Genomic DNA, 23,875 nt, shown 5'->3' on the forward strand with positions numbered 1-23,875 from the left:
AATTTATTTGAGCCTTAAGTTGCCTCTTATGGCCAGCATAGGCAGCTTGAGATCTATTCTAACCCCGGAATCCCCTAGGAGATGAGAAATCTGTACACCAACCGAAACAAACACAAGGCCTAACAAAATGTATGTCTCACCTCTCTCTTGAAGAACGGATGTGCTAGAGTTTCCTTGGCAGTGTACCGCTGAGATGGATTAACCACTAGCAGCTTGGAGATCTACAAACAAACGAAAATATTTAAATCAAGCGAATGCTTTAACCTCTAGGCTACCTGACCGCCCCTCCTTGGGGTGCGAAGACTGACATAATGTTGTATTTAAGGTTACTGCACTCACATAGCGACATGCATGCATGTGAAGTGTCACTGCTTGTACTGGTCCAGATTTATCCCAGGTTTATCATGCTAGCTCACTTTACACAAGCCCATGGCCTGTACCAATCTACACAGTATAAGACACTCACCAGTTCTTTGGGAGGTTCTGTGATGTCGTCCCACTCAGGGCTGTTGAAGTGGTAGTTACCCTGCATGATAGCTCGCAGCATCATCATCTGCTTCCGATGCCAGAACGGTGGAGACCCACACAGCCTGGGGACACAGAACAGCCACTTAAACCTTGTAGACAACTTTGGTTTGTTTATTGTTTAACGCCGCACTCAGCAATATTCCAGCTATATGACAGCGGTCTGTAAATAATCGAGTCTGAACCAGACTATCCAGTGATTGATAGTAACAGCATCGATGAACACAATTGGGATACGATGAAACGCATCCACCAAGTCAATGAGCCTGAACACCCGATCCTGTTAGTCGCCTCTTATGACAAGCATAGTCGCCTTTTACAGCAAGCATCGGTTGCTGGCGACCTATTCTACCCCGGATCTTCACGGGTCACCAACTCATTGATGCATTCCTGTATTTTTGCTATCATCACATCGACTATGATTCAGGCATTCTTTAAAGCAACACCAATACATGATCATCTTCAATAACAGACTTCTTATCTGAAAACTAATGTCAGTCAGTACCAGCTTTAAAACAAGATTTCGCCTCTTATGACAAGCATATTCGTCTCTTACTACCAGCATGGGTTGCTGAAGACCTATTCTACCCCAGATCTTCATGGGTCTGATGGGAGATGAAAACCCCAAAGTGATGCAGGTCTTAGATGTTTACCACGTTGGTGAAACCACGAGATAAGGTATGATGTTACCGTCCAAGAAACATTATTAAGGTAAAACAGGGAAAATAAGCATCTAGCCCCCTTAGTAACGCAAATCTGATAAATGAACTCAGTACTCCCGAAGACACACAGGAACAGGTACTCACAATGTGTACATGATGACTCCACATGCCCACCTGTAACAAGAAAAGTGAAGGATTTCATTATTTGATATCAAAATGTCAGACGGCTGAAAGACATTCAAGGATGTGTGATGTGTGATGCGTGATGTGTGATGAGTGATACGTGATGAGTGATGAGTGATGCGTGATGTGTGTGTGATGCGTGATTTGTGTGTGATGCGTGATGTGTGATGCGTGATGTGTGATGCTCAACAGGACAACCACATCACACATCACACATCACACATTACACAGGTACTGCCAGGATTTTGGAAATGAGGGGAGTGTATGGTAACATTGAGTGAGTGAGTTGAGTTTAACGCCGCTTTGACCAGTATTCAAGTTATATCACAGCGTCAGCTTAATGTGATAGGACAGTGATGCAGGTCTCAGACATTCACCACCTCCGTGAAACCCACGAACACAGGTATGGTGCTGACAAACCTGGAAACATCATCAGAGTAAACCGGGATTCCAACCCACAATCATAGGTTTCTGGTGCGCCCAAGAGAGACAACTCTGCATGGTGAATTGCGGCGCCTTAGACGATTGGGCCACCTGTGGTACATTCTCCACTATAAGACACTAAACTCAGACCTATTACTCTGCTACAATACCTCTCTGCATGAAGATCTAGCAATACTCCATCAATACTGCATCAGGTAAACATTCTAATCTAAGATTTTGGCACAGGTAAGCGAAGTCCTGAATTGAAAATAACAAAAGAGCAGAGCTCCAGATAAGCTGCGTATCTGCGTGAAATACGCATCAGAAATGCAGAAATACGCAGTAAAATATAATCCAAGCGTATCAAATACGCAACGAACATTACAGATACGCTACAAAAATAAAACTTGTGCGTATCATCAAAATATTGTGAAGTAACCCTGCGTATTCGATTAGCAAATCAGCAACTTATTTTGAAATTATAAACGGGCATTCCGTCAACCTTGCCAAACTCCACAACGACAGTTACATCATGATCATTTGCCATCACACTTTCTTGTGGAAGTATCGTGGTATTTTTGAGTCCTATAAAGCTCTCGAACCCACACGACACCAGTTTGCAGGGACTAGATGAATAGTGTTTTAAATATTTAACTTAAATACCCACATGTGTAAAAACTAGTGGGTAACAGAAATTTTAATACGCAGATAGAATTACTGATACCCAATGATTTTAAAATGCATGGGTAAAATACCCACAACACCAAAAGCTTATCTGGAGCTCTGAAAGAGGCGTTAATATATATCACACACCCAGCTACTATCGAGGAAATACTTGTGTTCTGTGTGGGTCATCTTTCATTCAGAGCCAAATTTCCAATTCATTGTACTAAACAAAATTTAAGTGAATGTTTCTTAGAAAGCTGACAAGAGCCCATCCATCCTTCATTTAGACTTGCAGTAACGCTTCCGTGTATTTGCCTGACTGACATCTACAAGGGAGCTTGTCAGTTCTTCATGCAGAGAAATCGTTTTAGAGCGAAGGTCTTACTTCATGAGATTGATAAATTTCAGTAACATTGTAAAAGTCTTACATGTCTACTTCCTTGCCGTATCCAGGCACGTTGTCGTACATTGACACTGAGAGAACCTCCGGCGCCAAGTAACCAGGGGTTCCACACAACTCTGAAACAGTAGGGGCAGGTCAGTCAGTCACACAGGACATGACCATTTAGGACTCCATGGCAACCAGACATTCAGAACTCTCCATGGCAACCAGACATTCAGGACTCTCCATGGCAACCAGATATTCCGGACTCCATGGCAACCACACATTCAAGACTCTCCATGGCAACCACACATTCAAGACTCTCCATGAAAACCAGACAATCAGGAGTCTCCATGGCAACCAGACATTTAGGACTCCATGGCAACCAGACATTCAGATCTCTCTATGGCAACCAACCGCTTATATTTACACCACATTCAGTAATATACCAGCCATATAACTAACACGGGACCAGGCAAATCAATACTTGTTGGAATGAGCAATGTTACATGTTGTCAAGGTACAACGTCACACACCCAACCAAGTCAAACATTCTGTCAACCCATGCTTGGCATAAAAGAACACAGAACAACTATGCTTGTCGTAAGAGGCGACTAACGTGATCGGGTAGTCAGGCTTGTTGACTTGGTTGACATGTCATCATATCCCAATTGCGTGAATCAATGAACATGATGTCAATCACCGGATCGCCAGGTCCAGACTTGATTATTTACAAACCGCCGTCATATAGCTGGAATATTGCTGAGTGCGGCTTAAAACAACAAACAAACAAACACACATTCTGTCTTTTGTGTGTACTTCCCACAATGAATTACATTCAAGCTACTTCAGAGCAGAATATAAATAATCATATCTGGGCCATGAAAATGGTTGACAGAAGGATGCATTTTGTTATGACACGATGGCACATAATCAGCCATGCATGTTGTCAGCACACGATCCTTGTCAGCCAGCTCGTACAACAAGCAAGGGCAACTGGGAGAGGGAGGGAATAATGCATAACGTCGCAGTCAGCAATATTCCATTCTGTATTCACTATCCTCACCTGTGAGTTCTTCAGCTGGGGCTAGCACGGTAGCAAAGCCAAAGTCAGACAGCTTCACGTTCAGATTGTCGTCCAGTAGGATGTTCTCAGGCTGAAAAAAACAGTTGACATGGTGTCAATATGTTCCCCAGGAACCAAGAACACATTTGCAGGGTCAGCTTCCTAAAGAATTGTATATCCCATACCTATAATATAATCTTAGCCATGGTAACACTGAGTACTACATCATGTACATATTAGCATTTATTGAAATACCTGACTCATCGTTCAACAAATTTCCTTATAATAGTTGGTTGGTTTGTTGTTTAACGCCACACTCGGCAATATTCCAGCTATATGACGGCTGGACCAGACAATCCAGTGATTAATCTCATGAGCATCGATCCACGCAATTGGGATACAATGACATGCATCAACCACGAGATCCTTACAATAGGTGTTATTTGCCTTAGTATAAGAATTAATACTTTTCACAAATATCACACAAATACACCAAATCTTAACCTTTATCCTCAAGTTGTACAGTAATTTGTAGCCATTACCAACACAATGTCTATAATGCATCATTTCATCTTGAGCAGATTCTTTACGAGTGAGTGAGTGAACGTTGTTTTACACCTGTCTGCAATATTCCAGCTATATCAAGAGTGAGTAACTTTGGTTTAACGCTTTCAATGAGTATGGTTTTGCTCTGTTTCAGCACTATTCCAGAAATATCATGGCGGGGGACACCACAAATGGGCTCCACACATTGTACTTAAGCAGGGAATCGAACCCGGGTCTTTGGCGTGACGAGCATATGATTGAGCCACTAAATTACCCCACCACCCCTAACTCTGCTTTGCAGAGTATTCAAGCCATATCAAGAAGGCACTAAAAAACCTAGGCTTCACAAGACAAACTAGTGGTTGATATTATGAGCACCATCCAACTTTGTCAGGGTACTACAATTAACCAAGTGACCTTTACCAACAAGTACACGCTACTTAGAGCAATTTCTTCCCAAGAATAACATGGCGAGACAAACAGCAATGGGTGTGTATTGTGTTCCACCACTTTTAGTAACATCATGGCAGGGGACACCAGAAAGAGGCTACACACATATTCTCAAGTTGGGAATCAAACCCAGGCTTTCGCTGTTATGAGTGAAAGCTTTAACCACCAGGCTACCCCACTGCCCCCTTAGGATACAATGACGCCCTGTGGAGTGGAGTGTAAAACCCTGTGGAGTGGAGTGTGACACCCTGTGGAGTGGAGTGTAACACCCTGTGGAGTGGAGTGTAACACCCAGGAGACAAAACCAGCAAAGTTTAATACGAAAAGGCCTGAGGAGCATAGGTGTACCTTCAGATCGCGGTGCACGATGTTCTTGGAGTGGACGTACTCTACCGCGTCCAGCAGCTGTGTCATGATGATCCTGCAAACACAGCAACATAGCCACTCAGCTCAACCCAAAATACAGTGGGGTAACCCAAAATACAGTAGGGTAACACAAACACAAGTTAGTGGAGTTTTTTAGAAAGTACTCTTTCTCTGCACACACTCAAACAACAGTGAGTGAGTATGGTTCTACGCTGTTTTTAGCAATATTCCAGCAATATTACGGCGGGGCCCAGACACCAGGAATGGGCTTTGTACCCATGTCGGGAATCGAAACAAGGTCTTTTGCGTGATTAGCTATCGCTTTAACCACAAGGCTACCTGACCGCCCCTCAACAACAGTGATTGCAGCCATTACAAAACTTCACTTTCAGTAGACTATAGCAAAAAATTAACACCAGGGATATGGTGCTGATAAACCAAGAAATCACAATCAGAGCAAATCGAGGATCTGAGCCCACAATCAGTGGATCCTGGAATGGCTAAGGGATGCAACAATTGTGGTGCCTTACACAATGTATCACTGTGTCCCACCCAATACACAAACATGACGAAGGAAGTGTGAACAAAATATGGAACTAACCGTGTCCTCTTCTCCGACATTGACACAACCTCTGTGAGGTAGTCGAACAGCTCCCCCTTCTTACATCTGAAACAGATCACAACATTCAGTCAACATGAAGACACAACACACAGTCAACATGAAGACACAACACACAGTCAACATGAAGACACAACACACAGTTAACATGAAGACACAACACACAGTTAACATGAAGACACAACACACAGTTAACATGAAGACACACCACACAGTTAGGCAAACTAGGCAACTATGCTCGGGTGGTCAGGTGAGATGGAGAAATAGGGTTTAACATCGCGTCCAAGATTATTGCACTTATATAGCGACGTGCATGCCCGTGTATGTGTGTGTGTGTGTGTGTGGCTGCTTGTACTAGTCCGGACTGATGCCGATTTATAGTGCTAGCTCACTGAGATACCATGCCGCAGTTTTACATTAATACCCCACTCAGACACAGTATACTGACTCCAAGCCGACCAGTTCTTGTTTTAGCCTCTTAATGCCGAGCGCGAGACAGGGTAACAACAAGTACCATCTTTTAACGTCTTTTGGTATGACGCGGTCGGAGATCAAACCCTGGACCTTCCGCTCTCTGGGTGGATGCTCTACCATTAGACCACGGAGGCAGTCTCGGGTGGTCAGGCTCGCTGACTTTATTGATGCATGTCATCGTATCCCAAACCTGTAGATCAGTGCTCATGATATCAATCACTGGATTGTCTGACAGACTTGATTATTTACAGACCGCTGTCATATAGCTGGAATATTGCTGAGTGCGGCGTTAAACAACAAACAAACAGAAAACTGGGTATCTTACACCAGGGAATTATCTAACCACCTCAGAGGCCGTTATTTAGCCCATATCTGCAACCAATGTCAATTCCCAAATTGGAATTAAAAATTTCCTAAATCATGTTGTTAAAGTTCAAACCAAAGGTTACCAACATTTCGGTTTTGTAGAGGTGACTTATTTTTAACTGATAACAGGACCAATAAAGTAGATATCCTGGATATCATTACGGAATTGAACCTGCAACTACACATATGATGTTAAGTTTGTTCAATTTTAGATATCATGACTTAGTTTTGTCTTTGCTGCACATGTTCCTTCTCTCACCCATTCTGACCACATTCCTTTGTCTACTGCAACACACTGTATTGTTTCACTATCAGATATCTCATGTTTTCTTACTGTTTCTTTTATTTCTTGCCAGAGAACCAGAGAAAACACTACACCTCCTATTTTTAGCAAATTAATTCATTACAAATAAAAAGAGATGTCACTCTGTATATCTTTATTAAAACAGAACATCATTGTTAGCCGAGTTCATTTCTAAAAGGGTTAGATTTTTTCAAACATTGCTGTTAAGCGGTAATATTTATTTCGTCAGTTTAAAAGTCGGTTAAGTACCAATAACCAGACACCAGCTATTTACAGAATGAGGTGAGGTGAGGTGAGGTGAAATTGGGTTTAACGTCGCGTCCAAGATTATTGCACTTATATAGCGACGTGCGTGCACGTGTATTTGTGTGTGTGGCTGCTTGTACTAGTCCAGACTGATGCCGATTTATAGTGCTAGCTCACTGAGATACCATGCCGCAGTTTAACATGAATACCCCACTCAGACACAGTATACTGACTCCGAGCCGACCAGTCCTTGTTTTAGCCCCTTAATGCCGAGCGCCAGACAGGGTAACAACAAGTACAATCTTTTAACGTCTTTTTGTATGACGCGGCCCGGGATCGAACCCTGGACCTTCCGCTCTCCGGGCGGACGCTCTACCACAAGACCACGGAGGCGGTCTATTTTTACAGAATGAAAGAGACACCCTACTTACGACATCTGCCAAACGTTGTAACACATGTACACAAAGCCCAGACTGCTTGTTGGTTGATGTGTGTATCAGTAGTGACGACTAGTCAATGAACAGTCATGTCAGCAAGGATGTGGCACAGTCCCACTGATGACTATACAAGATGAGACATCTGCCTCCTGAATTGACTGCATTCCACTCCAGTGGAGAAAGGGGAAGTCAGGTACCGTACTTCCTGTATAAAGGGCCAGGCTAGGGGTAGGGCAGTGACTGCATTCCACTCCAGTGGAGAAAGGGGAAGTCAGGTACTGTACTTCCTGTATAAAGGGTCAGGCTAGGGGTAGGGCAGTGACTGCATTCCACTCCAGTAGAGAAAGGGGAAGTCAGGTACCGTACTTCCTGTATAAAGGGCCAGGCTAGGGGTAGGGCAGTGACTGCATTCCACTCCAGTGGAGAAAGGGGAAGTCAGGTACCGTACTTCCTGTATAAAGGGCCAGGCTAGGGGTAGGGCAGTGACTGCATTCCACTCCAGTAAAGGGGATGTCAGGTACCGTACTTCCTTTATAAAGGGTCAGGCTAGGGGTAGGGCAGTGACTGCATTCCACTCCAGTAGAGAAAGGGGATCTCAGGTACCGTACTTCCTGTATAAAGGGCCAGGCTAGGGGTAGGGCAGTGACTGCATTCCACTCCAGTGGAGCAAGGGGATCTCAGGTACCGTACTTCCTGTATAAAGGGCCAGGCTAGGGGTAGGGCAGTGACTGCATTCCACTCCAGTAAAGGGGATGTCAGGTACTGTACTTCCTGTATAAAGGGCCAGGCTAGGGGTAGGGCAGTGTCTGCATTCCACTCCAGTGGAGAAAGGGGATCTCAGGTACCGTACTTCCTGTATAAAGGGTCAGGCTAGGGGTAGGGCAGTGACTGCATTCCACTCCAGTAGAGAAAGGGGAAGTCAGGTACTGTACTTCCTGTATAAAGGGTCAGGCTAGGGGTAGGGCAGTGACTGCATTCCACTCCAGTAGAGAAAGGGGAAGTCAGGTACTGTACTTCCTGTATAAAGGGCCAGGCTAGGGGTAGGGCAGTGACTGCATTCCACCCCAGTAAAGGGGATGTCAGGTACCGTACTTCCTGTATAAAGGGCCAGGCTAGGGGTAGGGCAGTGACTGCATTCCACTCCAGTAGAGAAAGGGGAAGTCAGGTACCGTACTTCCTGTATAAAGGGCCAGGCTAGGGGTAGGGCAGTGACTGCATTCCACTCCAGTAGAGAAAGGGGATGTCAGGTACCGTACTTCCTGTATAAAGGGCCAGGCTAGGGGTAGGGCAGTGACTGCATTCCACTCCAGTAGAGAAAGGGGAAGTCAGGTACTGTACTTCCTGTATAAAGGGTCAGGCTAGGGGTAGGGCAGTGACTGCATTCCACTCCAGTAGAGAAAGGGGAAGTCAGGTACTGTACTTCCTGTATAAAGGGCCAGGCTAGGGGTAGGGCAGTGACTGCATTCCACTCCAGTAAAGGGGATGTCAGGTACCGTACTTCCTGTATAAAGGGCCAGGCTAGGGGTAGGGCAGTGACTGCATTCCACTCCAGTAGAGAAAGGGGAAGTCAGGTACCGTACTTCCTGTATAAAGGGCCAGGCTAGGGGTAGGGCAGTGACTGCATTCCACTCCAGTAGAGAAAGGGGATGTCAGGTACCGTACTTCCTGTATAAAGGGCCAGGCTAGGGGTAGGGCAGTGACTGCATTCCACTCCAGTAGAGAAAGGGGATGTCAGGTACCGTACTTCCTGTATAAAGGGCCAGGCTAGGGGTAGGGCAGTGACTGCATTCCACTCCAGTAGAGAAAGGGGATGTCAGGTACCGTACTTCCTGTATAAAGGGCCAGGCTAGGGGTAGGGCAGTGACTGCATTCCACTCCAGTAAAGGGGATGTCAGGTACCGTACTTCCTGTATAAAAGGTCAGGCTAGGGGTAGGGCAGTGACTGCATTCCACTCCAGTAGAGAAAGGGGATGTCAGGTACTGTACTTCCTGTATAAAGGGCCAGGCTAGGGGTAGGGCAGTGACTGCATTCCACTCCAGTAAAGGGGATGTCAGGTACCGTACTTCCTGTATAAAGGGCCAGGCTAGGGGTAGGGCAGTGACTGCATTCCACTCCAGTAGAGAAAGGGGAAGTCAGGTACCGTACTTCCTGTATAAAGGGTCAGGCTAGGGGTAGGGCAGTGACTGCATTCCACTCCAGTAGAGAAAGGGGATGTCAGGTACCGTACTTCCTGTATAAAGGGCCAGGCTAGGGGTAGGGCAGTGACTGCATTCCACTCCAGTAGAGAAAGGGGATGTCAGGTACTGTACTTCCTGTATAAAGGGTCAGGCTAGGGGTAGGGCAGTGACTGCATTCCACTCCAGTAGAGAAAGGGGAAGTCAGGTACCGTACTTCCTGTATAAAGGGCCAGGCTAGGGGTAGGGCAGTGACTGCATTCCACTCCAGTAGAGAAAGGGGATGTCAGGTACCGTACTTCCTGTATAAAGGGCCAGGCTAGGGGTAGGGCAGTGACTGCATTCCACTCCAGTAGTGCAGTGAGGAGTGCAGTGAGGAGTGCAGTTAGGAGGGTAACAGCGACCCTGAAACCTACATGTACAGTGAGGAGGGTAACAGCAACCCTGAAACCTGCATGTGCAGTGAGGAGGGTAACAGCGACCCTGAAACCTACATGTGCAGTGAGGAGGGTAACAGCAACCCTGAAACCTACATGTGCAGTGAGGAGGGTAACAGCGACCCTGAAACCTACATGTGCAGTGAGGAGGGTAACAGCGACCCTGAAACCTACATGTGCAGTGAGGAGGGTAACAGCGACCCTGAAACCTACATGTGCAGTGAGGAGGGTAACAGCGACCCTGAAACCTACATGTACAGTTAGGAGGGTAACAGCGACCCTGAACCCTACATGTACAGTTAGGAGGGTAACAGCGACCCTGAAACCTGCATGTGCAGTGAGGAGGGTAACAGCGACCCTGAAACCTACATGTGCAGTGAGGAGGGTAACAGCGACCCTGAACCCTGCATGTGCAGTTTTTCCCGCACAACGCTCCGCCACCTCTGATGGAATGATAAATTTCCCCCTTACACAATAGCTTCCTCCTGGCTCCAAGCCAAGATCAGTCAGCTTGATAGGCAGTACACTACTGACACACACAGGGGTTTGTTACAGAGTCCATATCATGTGGCAAGGTGACCCTAACTTTAATTACTTAAAATAGTCCACCTGACATTCCTCAGATATCACCAATATGATTGGGTTGATCTGCAATGGCTGTGTATCATTTTATAGGTTTGATTGATGCACTCACTGTTCATGTCAAAACAAAGAGCACACATAGAACATTGTAGAACAATACGCCAAACAAAGCATATACCGTATTCGACGTAATAAGCGCCCAGGGCGCTCTCAAAATTAGAAAAAGGGGGCTCTTATTAGAATATTATTCTGGTGAAAAAAACAACAGAGTTGAAAGATAAATTTCGGGTTCATGCTGACAGCCTGAAATGTTTATATCAACATATATATTTTTCCAGAATTTAATTGCCTATAATTAAGGGTGCATATAACATATGAGTGCGTATTATACGCGAATAAATAAGTCTTGTGTACATTGATCAATCCGATGGGGTGCTAATTGGGATTGTTCACTCGTCAATATATTAGCAAAATCACCGTGGGCGTTTATTAGTGCGTGGCGCTTATTACGTCGAATACGGTACCAGGGATTTATCTAGGATTGGGAAAATGACTTTGGGAAAAAATAGTTACTTTGTTCAAAATTGGGATTTTTAAAAGTTTTCAACTTTTAACTTTGTGTTGTAATTTTAACATTAAATACAATAATGTTAAATTAAGCCTTTTCTTTTTTTGGTTCTGTTATCAGTAGAATACAAGTCACCTTGACAAAGTCTTTACTTCAGTTATAAGACACGTGAAGATCCGGGGTAGAATAGATTTTTCAGCAACCCATGCTTGCCACAAAAGGTGACAATGCTTGTGGTAAGAGGCGACTTGGTTGATGCATGTCATTGATCCCAATTGCATGGATCAATGCTAATGATGTCAATCACTGGATTGTCTGGTCCAGACTCGATTATTTACAGACCGCCGTCATATAGCTTGAATATTGCTAAGTGCGGCGTTAAACAACAAACAGACAGACAGACAGACATCAGTTATAAATATACTTTCATGAAAATGGAAGTTTTTAATTCCCATTTGGACATTTCTACTGACAGTGACTGCAGCAAGCCTAGACAGTCCCTGTATACCTGCCCAGCAGTTCTCCAGCATACTTGCATGGTTCACAAATGACTGTGATGTTTCATAATGATTGCCCTGACTACGGCATCCCCATCTTACATAGCTCACTACATGCTAGACCTTCACGGTATAGGATAGACTACCGGAGCTACAGATAGGCTGCATATCTGCGTAAAATAACCCCCAAAATATTCAAAGCCCAATTACTTTCAATTAACTTGCGTACAGCAACGCATGCATTATATGAAAAACTCAAATGTATAAAAACAGCATGTGTAAATACCTAATGAAGCTTTTTCAGCATGCATACAACGGATCTAATTTCCGAAACACAATTACGAGCTAATTTACTTTCCTAGTCAAGCCTATATTTAGAACTGTTATATACATCTAAAACATAGTCTCATTTTTTTTAAATCTCAAAATGTTTACTCATTTTTGGAAAAACCATGAAGAGTGATGAATATATGAGTGAAAAAATATTGGTTACCCAATGAAAAATGTAAGAAACCAATTAAAATAGAAACCGACAAGTAAAAACTAAATTGTTCAAAAGTTATCTGGAGCTCTGGACTTCTTTTGAATAAGAATTTCCACTGCAACAATTTCTCAACCTTATTGGACAGAGACATGGTCTGAAGCATATGCAATGATACTTGTCATTAGGGGTTTATGAGGCTTAATCGACCAGTCATGTGATCTTCAGATTACATACAATCCATATTGGAAATGAAAGAATACATGCAAGTAACAAAAATGGTGCTGTGCAAAACGAACAGTCTCGATTGACGAGTTAAATGAGAAATAGGATTACAACGAAACATTTTCAAGAGAATAACAAATGGCAGGAAGAGATATTAACTCCACAAATGACTGTCTCTCATAATTTTTCCTTCCTAATGTGGAACTAACATAAAAAGGGAATTCACAGTTTGTTTATGGGCGAGACACTTCTGATAAAGGGAGACAATTTGCGGGGAGGTAACTCTTGTACCACAACAGTTCCGTCAAAGTGTTATGTTCACTGCAGTGAAATATTAAGTGTTATGTTCACTGCAATGAAAATATCACTTTTCTCAACTCATGAGAAAAAACATTGAATTAGCCTATAAAAAAAATATGCTTTTTTCCCGTGTTAGCCTGCGACAGATTTAAAATCCTCGGTGACGTTATTGATAAAATGTCTTTGTGCCCAGTTGCTCACATCAGCCACTGGATTGTCAACAAAGTATCTTAGCGCTACGAATGTCTTAAGCCTATGTTAAAAAATAAGAGCACTACGTTTCTCTGCAGCCATCCTACATAAAAGTCCGACACTCAGTGAATACAGTAGTCTGATGACAAATACTTACAATTCAAACACCAGGAAGATGAATGTTGGTGTTTCAAACACGTCATGGAGCTCAACTGAAACGAAACAAATATGACATGTACAGGATCATTCTGGTTAATGCAATGGCCATATTTCAACTACAGTACGTTCTGCATTCTTAAATGGTTCTTAGCCTGGTTCTTAGCATCTAAAATACAATTTTGCTTCAGAAAATGCATACTGATAGCATATGTCTTAAAAGCTGATAGACAATATCTGTTCCATAAATCTATATTACATTGGATGTTTTTTAAAAGTCATATTCATAATAAAAAAATTCAATCAGCTCTGCTGGGGCTATGAAATATAATAGCCCCTGTTACTAGATGCCACCATATACATCAGCAATCCCCCCCGAGATGGTATAGTTAAATGATGTAAGCATTCTAGATGTCATCAGGCTATAACTCTGGGGGCAGCACACTTCTTCAACTTAAACAACTGTCAGCCCACCCACACATTGTTGTAAGAAGATTGGCACAGAATAGATGTGAATATTTTTGTGTGAGTTCGACAATGTACATTCTGATATGTGGGTGTCTGTGACAATGTACGTTCTGATATGTGGGTGTCCGTGACAATGTACGTTCTGATATGTGGGTGTCCGTGACAATGTACGTTCTGATATGTGGGTGTCCGTGACAATGTACGTTCTGATATGTGGGTGTCCGTGACAATGTACGTTCTGATATGTGGGTGTCCGTGACAATGTACGTTCTGATACATGTGATATGTTGGTGTCCGTGACAATGTACGTTCTGATATGTGGGTGTCCGTGACAATGTACGTTCTGATACATGTGATATGTGGGTGTCCGTGACAATGTACGTTCTGATATGTGGGTGTCCGTGACAATGTACGTTCTGATATGTGGGTGTCCGTGACAATGTACGTTCTGATACATGTGATATGTGGATGTCCGTGACAATGTACGTTCTGATATGTGGGTGTCCGTGACAATGTACGTTCTGATACATGTGATATGTGGGTGTCTGTGACAATGTACGTTCTGATATGTGGGTGTCCGTGACAATGTACGTTCTGATACATGTGATATGTGGGTGTCCGTGACAATGTACGTTCTGATTCACGTGATATGTGGGTGTCTGTGACAATGTACGTTCTGATATGTGGGTGTCCGTGACAATGTACGTTCTGATATGTGGGTGTCCGTGACAATGTACGTTCTGATATGTTTGTGTCCATCACTGTGACAATGGACTTACTGATATTTGGGTGTCCATCACTGTGACAATGGACTTACTGATATTTGGGTGTCCGGCACTGTGACAATGAACTTACTGATATGTGGGTGTCCGGCACTGTGACCATGGACTTACTGATATGGGGGTGTCCGGCACTGTGACAATGAACTTACTGATATGTGGGTGTCCGGCACTGTGACCATGGACTTACTGATATGGGGGTGTCCGGCACTGTGACAATTGACTTACTGATATGTAGGTGTCTGGCACTGTGACAATTGACTTACTGATATGTAGGTGTCTGGCACTGTGACAATTGACTTACTGATATGTAGGTGTCTGGCACTGTGACAATTGACTTACTGATATGGGGGTGTCCGGCACTGTGACCATGGACTTACTGACATGTGGGTGTCCGGCACTGTGACAATGAACTTACTGATATGTGGGTGTCCGGCACTGTGACAATGGACTTACTGACATGTGGGTGTCCGGCACTGTGACAATGAACTTACTGATATGTGGGTGTCCGGCACTGTGACAATGGACTTACTGACATGTGGGTGTCCGGCACTGTGACAATGAACTTACTGATATGTGGGTGTCCGGCACTGTGACAATGGACTTACTGATATGTGGGTGTCCGGCACACATGCGCAGGATGTTGATCTCGCGGGAGGTGTCTCGCCTCAGCTGCTCCACCTGGTGTTCCTCACCCTTCTCCCCACTGATGTCGATGATCTTGACGGCGTACTCTGTCCCTGATGCCTTCTCCACACACCGCCGCACCGTGCTCGACACACCCCTTGAAACATACAGGTTGCAGTAGTGAATGAGTGAGTCAATGTTTTCAAATGCCCAGTCAGCATTCTGCTAGTCATCATTTTCCCGAGGCAAGGGAGTTAACTGACTCTAAAAGTCTAGTTTCCACCTTTGCCGAATTTGGCTGGACTTTCTGCGCTTGATTGTAACTCCATCAGTGTCTATTTCAATTTATGTCCCTTCTAAGTCCCTTAAACCGACCTATCAGGTTCAACCTTTCATATCACTTGCATTTGCTTCAAATAAAATGGTGGTGCCCAGTCAAGATGAACTCACCATTAATAAAGATCTTTAGTGTAATAAAATGCGTTTCACCATGCGAAGTGCATCAGATCACGTGAGCACCTTCATTAAAAACAAGAACAGATTTGGAAAATATATGTCAACGCCCAGTTGACAGTACACATGCTCTGCAAATTCTGCAATTGAACGAATTCGGCATGGAAGTTGCCATGTTGTTTATGGATCGGTGGTCACACTCGCTGACTTGGTTGATGCATGTCACTGTATCCCTATTGAGTAGATCAATGATCATGATGTCAATCACTGGATTAGTTACAGCCCGCCGTCATATAGCTGGAATATTCCCGAATGCAGAGCTTAACAATAAACACCTGAGCTCTTCTGTAATCACCGGTAAATGATTTGTTTTTTGTTTTTGTTCAATGCTGCACCAAGATGAGACCCAATCAGTTGATACAGGACGATAGATAAGTGTCCAGTACGCTGATCTTGTATTTTATATTGGAAAGAAAAGATAGATGCATGATGTAATATGTATTGAAAAGATCAAAATCTCAATGAAATATTCCAGCTATATGACTGTATGACCACTATGACTGCATGGCCACTATGACTGTATGACCACTATGACTGTATGACCACTATGACTGTATGACCACTATGACTGCATGACCACTATGACTGTATGACCACTATGACTGTATGACCACTGTATGACTGAATGACAATGATGACTGTATGACCACTATGACTGTATGACCACTATGACTGCATGACCACTATGACTGTATGACCACTATGACTGTATGACCACTATGACTGCATGACCACTGTGACTGTATGACCACTATGACTGCATGACCACTGTGACTGTATGACCACTATGACTGCATGACCACTATGACTGTATGACCACTATGACTGTATGACCACTGTATGACTGAATTACAATGATGACTGTATGACCACTATGACTGTATGACCACTATGACTGCATGACCACTATGACTGTATGACCACTATGACTGCATGACCACTATGACTGCATGACCACTGTGACTGTATGACCACTATGACTGCATGACCACTATGACTGTATGACCACTATGACTGCATGACCACTATGACTGTATGACCACTATGACTGTATGACCACTGTATGACTGAATGACAATGATGACTGTATGACCACTGTGACTGTATGACCACTAAATGACTGTATGACCACTGTGACTGTATGACCACTATGACTGTATGGCCACTGTATGACTGAATGACCACTGTGACTGTATGACCACTGTGACTGTATGCCCACTATGACTGTATGACCACTGTGACTGTATGACCACTATGACTGTATTTTGACCACTGTGACTGTATGACCATGATGACTGTATGACCACTGTGACTGTATGACCACTATGACTGTATGACCACTGTGACTGTATGACCACTATGGCTGTATGACCACTATGGCTGTATGACCACTGTATGACTGAATGACCACTGTGACTGTATGACCACTGTGACTGTATGACCACTATGACTGTATGACCACTGTGACTGTATGACCACTGTGACTGTATGACCACCAGACTGTATGACCACTATGGCTGTATGACCACTATGGCTGTATGACCACTGTATGACTGAATGACCACTATGACTGTATGACCACTGTGACTGTATGACCACTATGACTGTATGACCACTGTATGACTATGACCACTATGACTGTATGACCACTATGACTGTATGACCACTGTATGACTGTATGACCACTATGACTGTACAACCACTATGGCTGTATGACCACTGTATGACTGTATGACCACTATGACTGTATGACCACTGTGACTGTATGACCACTTTGACTGAATGACCACTGACTGTATGACCACTATGGCTGTATGACTACTGTATGACTGAATGACCACTATGACTGTATGACCACTGTGACTGTATGACCACTATGACCACTTTGACTGTATGACCACTATGACTGTATGACCACTATGACTGTATGACCACTATGACTGTATGACCACTGTGACTGTATGACCACTATGGCTGTATGACCACTGTATGACTGTATGACCACTATGACTGTATGACCACTATGACTGTATGACCACTATGACTGAATGACCACTATGACCACTATGACTGTATGACCACTGTGATTGTATGACCACTATGGCTGTATGACCACTGTGACTGTATGACCACTATGGCTGTATGACCACTGTATGACTGTATGACCACTATGGCTGTATGACCACTATGGCTGTATGACTGAATGACCACTATGACTGTATGACCACTGTGACTGTATGACCACAATGACTGAATGACCACTGACTGTATGACCACTATGGCTGTATGACCACTGTATGACTGAATGACCACTGTATGACTACTGTATGACCACTGCCAGCACGACTTACTGTGGCTGTACATGTGATAGGCAGTCAGTCATTCACACCAACCACCGTCATTGCTGGTAGCAGGATTTATTCAACACAGAAAATAGCAAACACCACACATGTGTATAAAATAGCAAACACCACACATGTATAAAATAGCAAACACCACACATATGTATAAAATAATGTCAGACAATGAGAGTATGAATGAGGCTGTACTGTATCAGGTGTTTTGTCCCGGGACCCACAGCAGTGTTACACAACAGCGATTGATAAATAGACGCCATCCACCGAGTTACATAGATTGACCGAGATCCATACAGCCCTACAAACACACTTCCTACTTCACCTGATTCAACAAGTTCTCCTGGAATGCCGTCTCAAGTTTTAAAGCACTAAGTCTCGCCTCGGACACATCTGGATCATGTGTTAAGACCGGCGTACAGAGGCAGCAGGAATCAATGCCCCAAACTGATCAAGCAGTGGGTACAGTGTTGAGTCTGAGCATGTATGCAGATGAGGTGTAGACGGCACTAGACATCACTGCAGTACTTGCAACAGGTCTCACGATTCCAGTCTTTACTAGGAAGTCAACAGGCTAATAATAATAATAATAACAACAACAACAACAACGCTTGAGCCTCCGTCCCCCTTTAACTGTCAACAGTTTCTCAACGAGTGAACTTCAATATCATCATTATCCAGTCAAACATCAAACATGTTACTTTACAGGGCTAGGATCATATTTTGAAGACCAAAATCGCAAAATGAAGAATTTGGCAACTGCATGGTAACTACGGTAACCATGATAACTATGGTAACTCATGTGTGCCTACTATTAAAGTAAGTTCTGATTGAAATGGTGAACTAAATGGTTGCCAAATAGAGGGCTGCATTGCAAAGAATATATTTCAAAGGATGAGATATCCCAAAGCAATTATAGTTCAAAAATGGAAAAAATTATTTGATAGTATATTGGTTAATAAAGTACCCCAAATTAAGTCTCCTGTGAACTGATTGCTATCAACACCGCTTTCAGTATTTCAGTTAAATCATGACGTGTCAGCTTAATGTGAAAGGAAAGTGATGCAAGTCTCAACATAGTCTGATATGAACATATGTTGGTTGGTTTGTTGTTTAACGCTGCACTCAGCAATATTCCAGCTATATGATGGCGGTCTGTAAATAATCGACTCTGGACCAGACAATCCAGTGATTGATATGAGCATCGATCCCGCATGCACGTCGCAATAATCTTGGACGCAACGTTAAACCCCATTTCACCTCACCTCACTTCCGGGGCAATTTTCAACACCTCACCCCCACCCCCAATTATGTATTTTATCAGACATAAAACTTTTGAACTGGTCCCTTAAGAAACAAGGAATCACACAAAGTGAATGTCTCCATCTGCAGCACATGAGGCTAAGTGTTTGGATGTGCAGCAGGTGGGGATGAAGTGGAATCATTTATTATTGCCTAGCTATTGCCTAGCACTTCTGGTGTCAGTGACACTGGATCAATTTGTATTCAGATCAGCCAACAGCTCTCCATCAAACACTGAAACATCAAAACTGCCAGGAATTGAAAGTTTGTCCCCACTGTGAATTACATCAACCTAGGATCAATGTTATCAGCCCTGTGACTGGTGCCTCACTCAGCATGGAGGCAGCAGTACATATAAACTGAGCCAAACTATAAACACACTTGACTGGCTCACACCAGATGACTTGACCTAGATACTTGACCTAGATACTTAACCGACTTTCCTCCCACTGTTTACATAGCTCCCATAGTAGTTCAGTGTCCCAGCTGGGATGGAGTGAGAACATTTGTACTGCATACATGTATTTCAATAATTCACCACGGTGACTGTTTTCTCCTGCAGCATTTTCCATCACTGAGAATCTGACATTAAGCCTTCATCCAAAGAAGTTTCAACACAAAGTAAACAGAAACTGACAAATAACAGAATTATGTTCACGAAATCATGTCAAAGAAAAGTTTGTAGGGGAATAAGGCTTGAGCACTGCCAGAGCAAAATTATTTGAAGTTGTTGAAATTTATAAAGTCAATGCCAGAGAATAACCAGTCCTGATTATCTTAAACCGATTCCATTGGGTGTAAAAGGCAAAATACCGATGAAGAATATAAGAATGGATCAATGAAATTGAGTGAGTGAGTGAGTTGGGTTTTACGCCGCTTTTAACAGTATTCCAGTCATATCGCGGCGTGTCAGCTTAATGTGGGAGCAAAGCCCGAAGTGATGCAGGTCTCAGACGTTTACCACTTTGGTGAAACCCACGAGCACGGGTATGGTGCTGACAAACCTAGAAACATAATCGGGGCGAACCGGGATTCGAACCCACAATCATAGGTTTCTGGTGTGCCCAAGGGGCACAGCGAATCGCAGCGCCTTAGACGACTGGGTCACCCGTGTCCCCGGATCACTGAAAACCAGTGATGACACCAGGTGTTCACAAAAAGGGTAAGCATGTTTGACAAAGAACCAAGCCCCTGTAGGGCTCCAGTAGGGCTCCAGTAGGGGCATGTAGAGACAACCAAGTCCCTGTAGGGCTCCAGTAGGGGCATGTAGGGACAACCAAGTCCCTGTAGGGCTCCAGTAGGGCTCCAGTAGGGGCATGTAGAGACAATCAAGTCCCTGTAGGGCTCCAGTAGGGCTCCAGTAGGGCTCCAGTAGGGGCATGTAGAGACAACCAAGTACCTGTAGGGCTCCAGTAGGGCTCCAGTAGGGCTCCAGTAGGGGCATGTAGAGACAACCAAGTCCCTGTAGGGCTCCAGTAGGGGCATGTAGAGACAATCAAGTCCCTGTAGGGCTCCAGTAGGGCCCCAGTAGGGGCATGTAGATACAACCAAGTCCCTGTAGGGCTCTAGTAGGGCTCTAGTAGGGCTCCAGTAGGGCTCCAGTAGGGGCATGTAGAGACAACCAAGTCCCAGTAGGGCTCCAGTAGGGCCCCAGAAGGGGCATGTAGAGACAACCAAGTCCCTGTAGGGCTCCAGTAGGGCTCCAGTAGGGGCATGTAGAGACAACCAAGTCCCTGTAGGGCTCTAGTAGGGCTCCAGTAGGGGCATGTAGAGACAACCAAGTCCCTGTAGGGCTCTAGTAGGGCTCCAGTAGGGCTCCAGTAGGGGCATGTAGAGACAATCAAGTCCCTGTAGGGCTCTAGTAGGGCTCCAGTAGGGCTCCAGTAGGGGCATGTAGATACAACCAAGTCCCTGTAGGGCTCCAGTAGGGCTCCAGTAGGGGCATGTAGAGACAACCAAGTCCCTGTAGGGCTCCAGTAGGGCTCCAGTAGGGGCATGTAGAGACAATCAAGCCCCTGTAGGGGTCTAGTAGGGCTCCAGTAGGGGCATGTAGAGACAACCAAGTCCCTGAAGGGCTCCAGCAGGGGCATGTAGAGACAACCAAGTCCCTGTAGGGCTCCAGTAGGGCTCCAGTAGGGGCATGTAGAGACAACCAAGTCCCTGTAGGGCTCCAGTAGGGCTCCAGTAGGGGCATGTAGAGACAACCAAGTCCCTGTAGGGCTCCAGTAGGGCTCCAGTAGGGGCATGTAGAGACAACCAAGTCCCTGTAGGGCTCCAGTAGGGCTCCAGTAGGGGCATGTAGAGACAACCAAGTCCCTGTAGGGCTCTAGTAGGGCTCCAGTAGGGGCATGTAGAGACAATCAAGTCCCTGTAGGGCTCTAGTAGGGCTCCAGTAGGGGCATGTAGAGACAACCAAGTCCCTGTAGGGCTCCAGTAGGGCTCCAGTAGGGGCATGTAGAGACAACCAAGTCCCTGTAGGGCTCCAGTAGGGCTCCAGTAGGGGCATGTAGAGACAATCAAGCCCCTGTAGGGGGTCAGCTGACAAACCAATATGAGTTTCAAACACTTCAATCAAGCTGGCTGGGACTGCAGATTGGCTAGGTGGCTCAATATAGACAAGTAGTTTATATTTTAATGAGCTTTATAATCTCTGACTGAGTGTAATTGATGACCCATTGACTCTTCACTAGTCATGCTAAAGATGCTAAGTGTTTTGAAGTATTTAAGTACTTTGCTGTTGCTAAAACACAAAACATGCAAAATGACACACTCAAAAACAACCAATAACGTTCGCAAAACAAACTCCACCCGATCCCACAAAAAAACCAAAAAAAAACAACAAAAAACCCTGGCAAATAATTGTCAAAACTCAGATGTCTCCGTCCCATTCAGATCTCACAACGCAATATTCTTAATAAAGTGTTAAAACTTAACAACAGTTCCGTGGTAAAAAGAAATTGGTTTTACAAACATGTCCAGAACAAATGTCAATCATCATCCAGACTCAATAATATTCACAAAAAATATTCCAATAAATATATAATCCAAAATTGTCAAGAGACAAAAGGCAACAGGACATTGACATAATTCCACCACCGTTTGATGAGACATTCTTCTATATTACTATCAAATTGCAAAATACATCTTTAGGACATTTTGCACGACAATCAGCCAATGTCCTAGAAAGTGAATGTCTAAGAAAGTGAATGTCCTAGAAAGTGAATGATATGAAACCTGACAAAGTCGACCAGTCTCAGGTCACAGTGACCAGCAGACCAACAGTGATTATTTCCCCCAATCAATGCCCCTTCTCCTGGAGGAGCCAACTCACCTGCCAATCACCTCCTCCAGAACGAACTTGTCCTGGTGAGCAGTGAACTCGGACACACACACATCCACCATCCCCATGATGCCAGCCTCTCCCTCTAACAATGTGGCAAAATCATCCAATCCAGAATTATCCTAATCCAAGTTCCATCACATCACAGAATGTCCGAACCAGGATCCTGTCATATCCAGCTAAACTATTCCTTCAGACAACCATAACTCAAACAAGGTTGTCAAGTTCACCGGATGCACAAACGTCAAATCCTTGCCTCAACCTGTGACTGTTTAATCAGATAAGACAGTGATGAAACATGTATAGAATCCCAGCCAGAAGTCCTAGTCTTCTCTTAGTCCAGGTGAACATGTTTCTCTGATCCAGACCCACTGTCTGAATGCAAGCACTTCCTGTATCAAGTGACAGTCAATACTTAATACTCATACTAGCAATACTTTCACACCTGTCACCTGAGGTCACACCTGATTAGATTTACCTCCTGGCATCAATTACAGGTTTGAGGTTTCAGCATGACGTCTTTATCAATATGTATGAGAAAGTTTAACACATAGACAAACACACAGCTTGTTGGAACATATATTCTCCCTGCATGTATCATTTGAAACCAGTAATTATGAATTACATATGTATTCCACATATGAGAAACACACCACGTTCGTATATCATATAGGTCTGCACTGAATGATGCATGAGAACTGAAGCACTGGCCTTATATACCACATATAAGCAGTATTATTGAAACAATAATTCCCCCTGTCTTAATAAGGAAAGCTATTAATATCTAGTTGGTCATTCCCCAAGCAGTATTGACTAAACAGAAGGCTGACTGTTTGTAATCAGAGCTGACATGTGTTTGATATATTTACCCTCCACAACAGATCTAGTTGTTGCCAGTTGGTATCCTTGTCAATATATGACGTGTAGTCTAACAATGGGTATTTAATACCAAGCCCAAGTGTTGAACATTAACCTCATTAGTCAGTTAGGCCCTGTCTAACAACCGTATGGTTTACGGATTAGCCGGTTACCTGGGGTGGGTCAATACCAAAATAAAAAAGATTTGAACATTAAAAGTTTGACAATGAATCTTGTGAAGCTTAATTACTGGGGACGACTGAAACAAGCAGACACTGTACCTTCACTGTGTTTTTGTTTTTGATT

The 23,875-nt window shown here is 44.0% G+C and overlaps 1 protein-coding gene across 4 annotated transcripts in view; it reads right to left on the bottom strand.

The window, feature by feature from the left end:
• The window catches only part of LOC124133390 (phosphorylase b kinase gamma catalytic chain, skeletal muscle/heart isoform-like), a 53,529-nt gene that overhangs the window by 5,658 nt on the left and 23,996 nt on the right, over nucleotides 1-23,875 (bottom strand). For 3 of the 4 annotated variants that reach the window (XM_046497789.2, XM_048401133.1, XM_046497788.2), the window contains exons 3-11: nucleotides 15,184-15,359; nucleotides 13,330-13,384; nucleotides 5,871-5,936; nucleotides 5,252-5,324; nucleotides 3,908-3,998; nucleotides 2,888-2,978; nucleotides 1,332-1,361; nucleotides 467-590; nucleotides 141-221 (exon numbers count right to left, since the gene is read on the bottom strand). In XM_046497789.2, the coding sequence (XP_046353745.1) occupies nucleotides 141-221; nucleotides 467-590; nucleotides 1,332-1,361; nucleotides 2,888-2,978; nucleotides 3,908-3,998; nucleotides 5,252-5,324; nucleotides 5,871-5,936; nucleotides 13,330-13,384; nucleotides 15,184-15,359 (787 nt within the window). Of the gene's footprint in view, nucleotides 1-140; nucleotides 222-466; nucleotides 591-1,331; nucleotides 1,362-2,887; nucleotides 2,979-3,907; nucleotides 3,999-5,251; nucleotides 5,325-5,870; nucleotides 5,937-13,329; nucleotides 13,385-15,183; nucleotides 15,360-22,702; nucleotides 23,377-23,875 lie in introns of those variants that run through there. The other variant, XM_046497790.2, reaches the window with a different exon arrangement.

This window comes from Haliotis rufescens, unplaced genomic scaffold, assembly GCF_023055435.1.
Source record: "Haliotis rufescens isolate VD_foot unplaced genomic scaffold, xgHalRufe1.0.p SCAF_21, whole genome shotgun sequence".
NCBI lineage: Eukaryota > Metazoa > Mollusca > Gastropoda > Lepetellida > Haliotidae > Haliotis > Haliotis rufescens.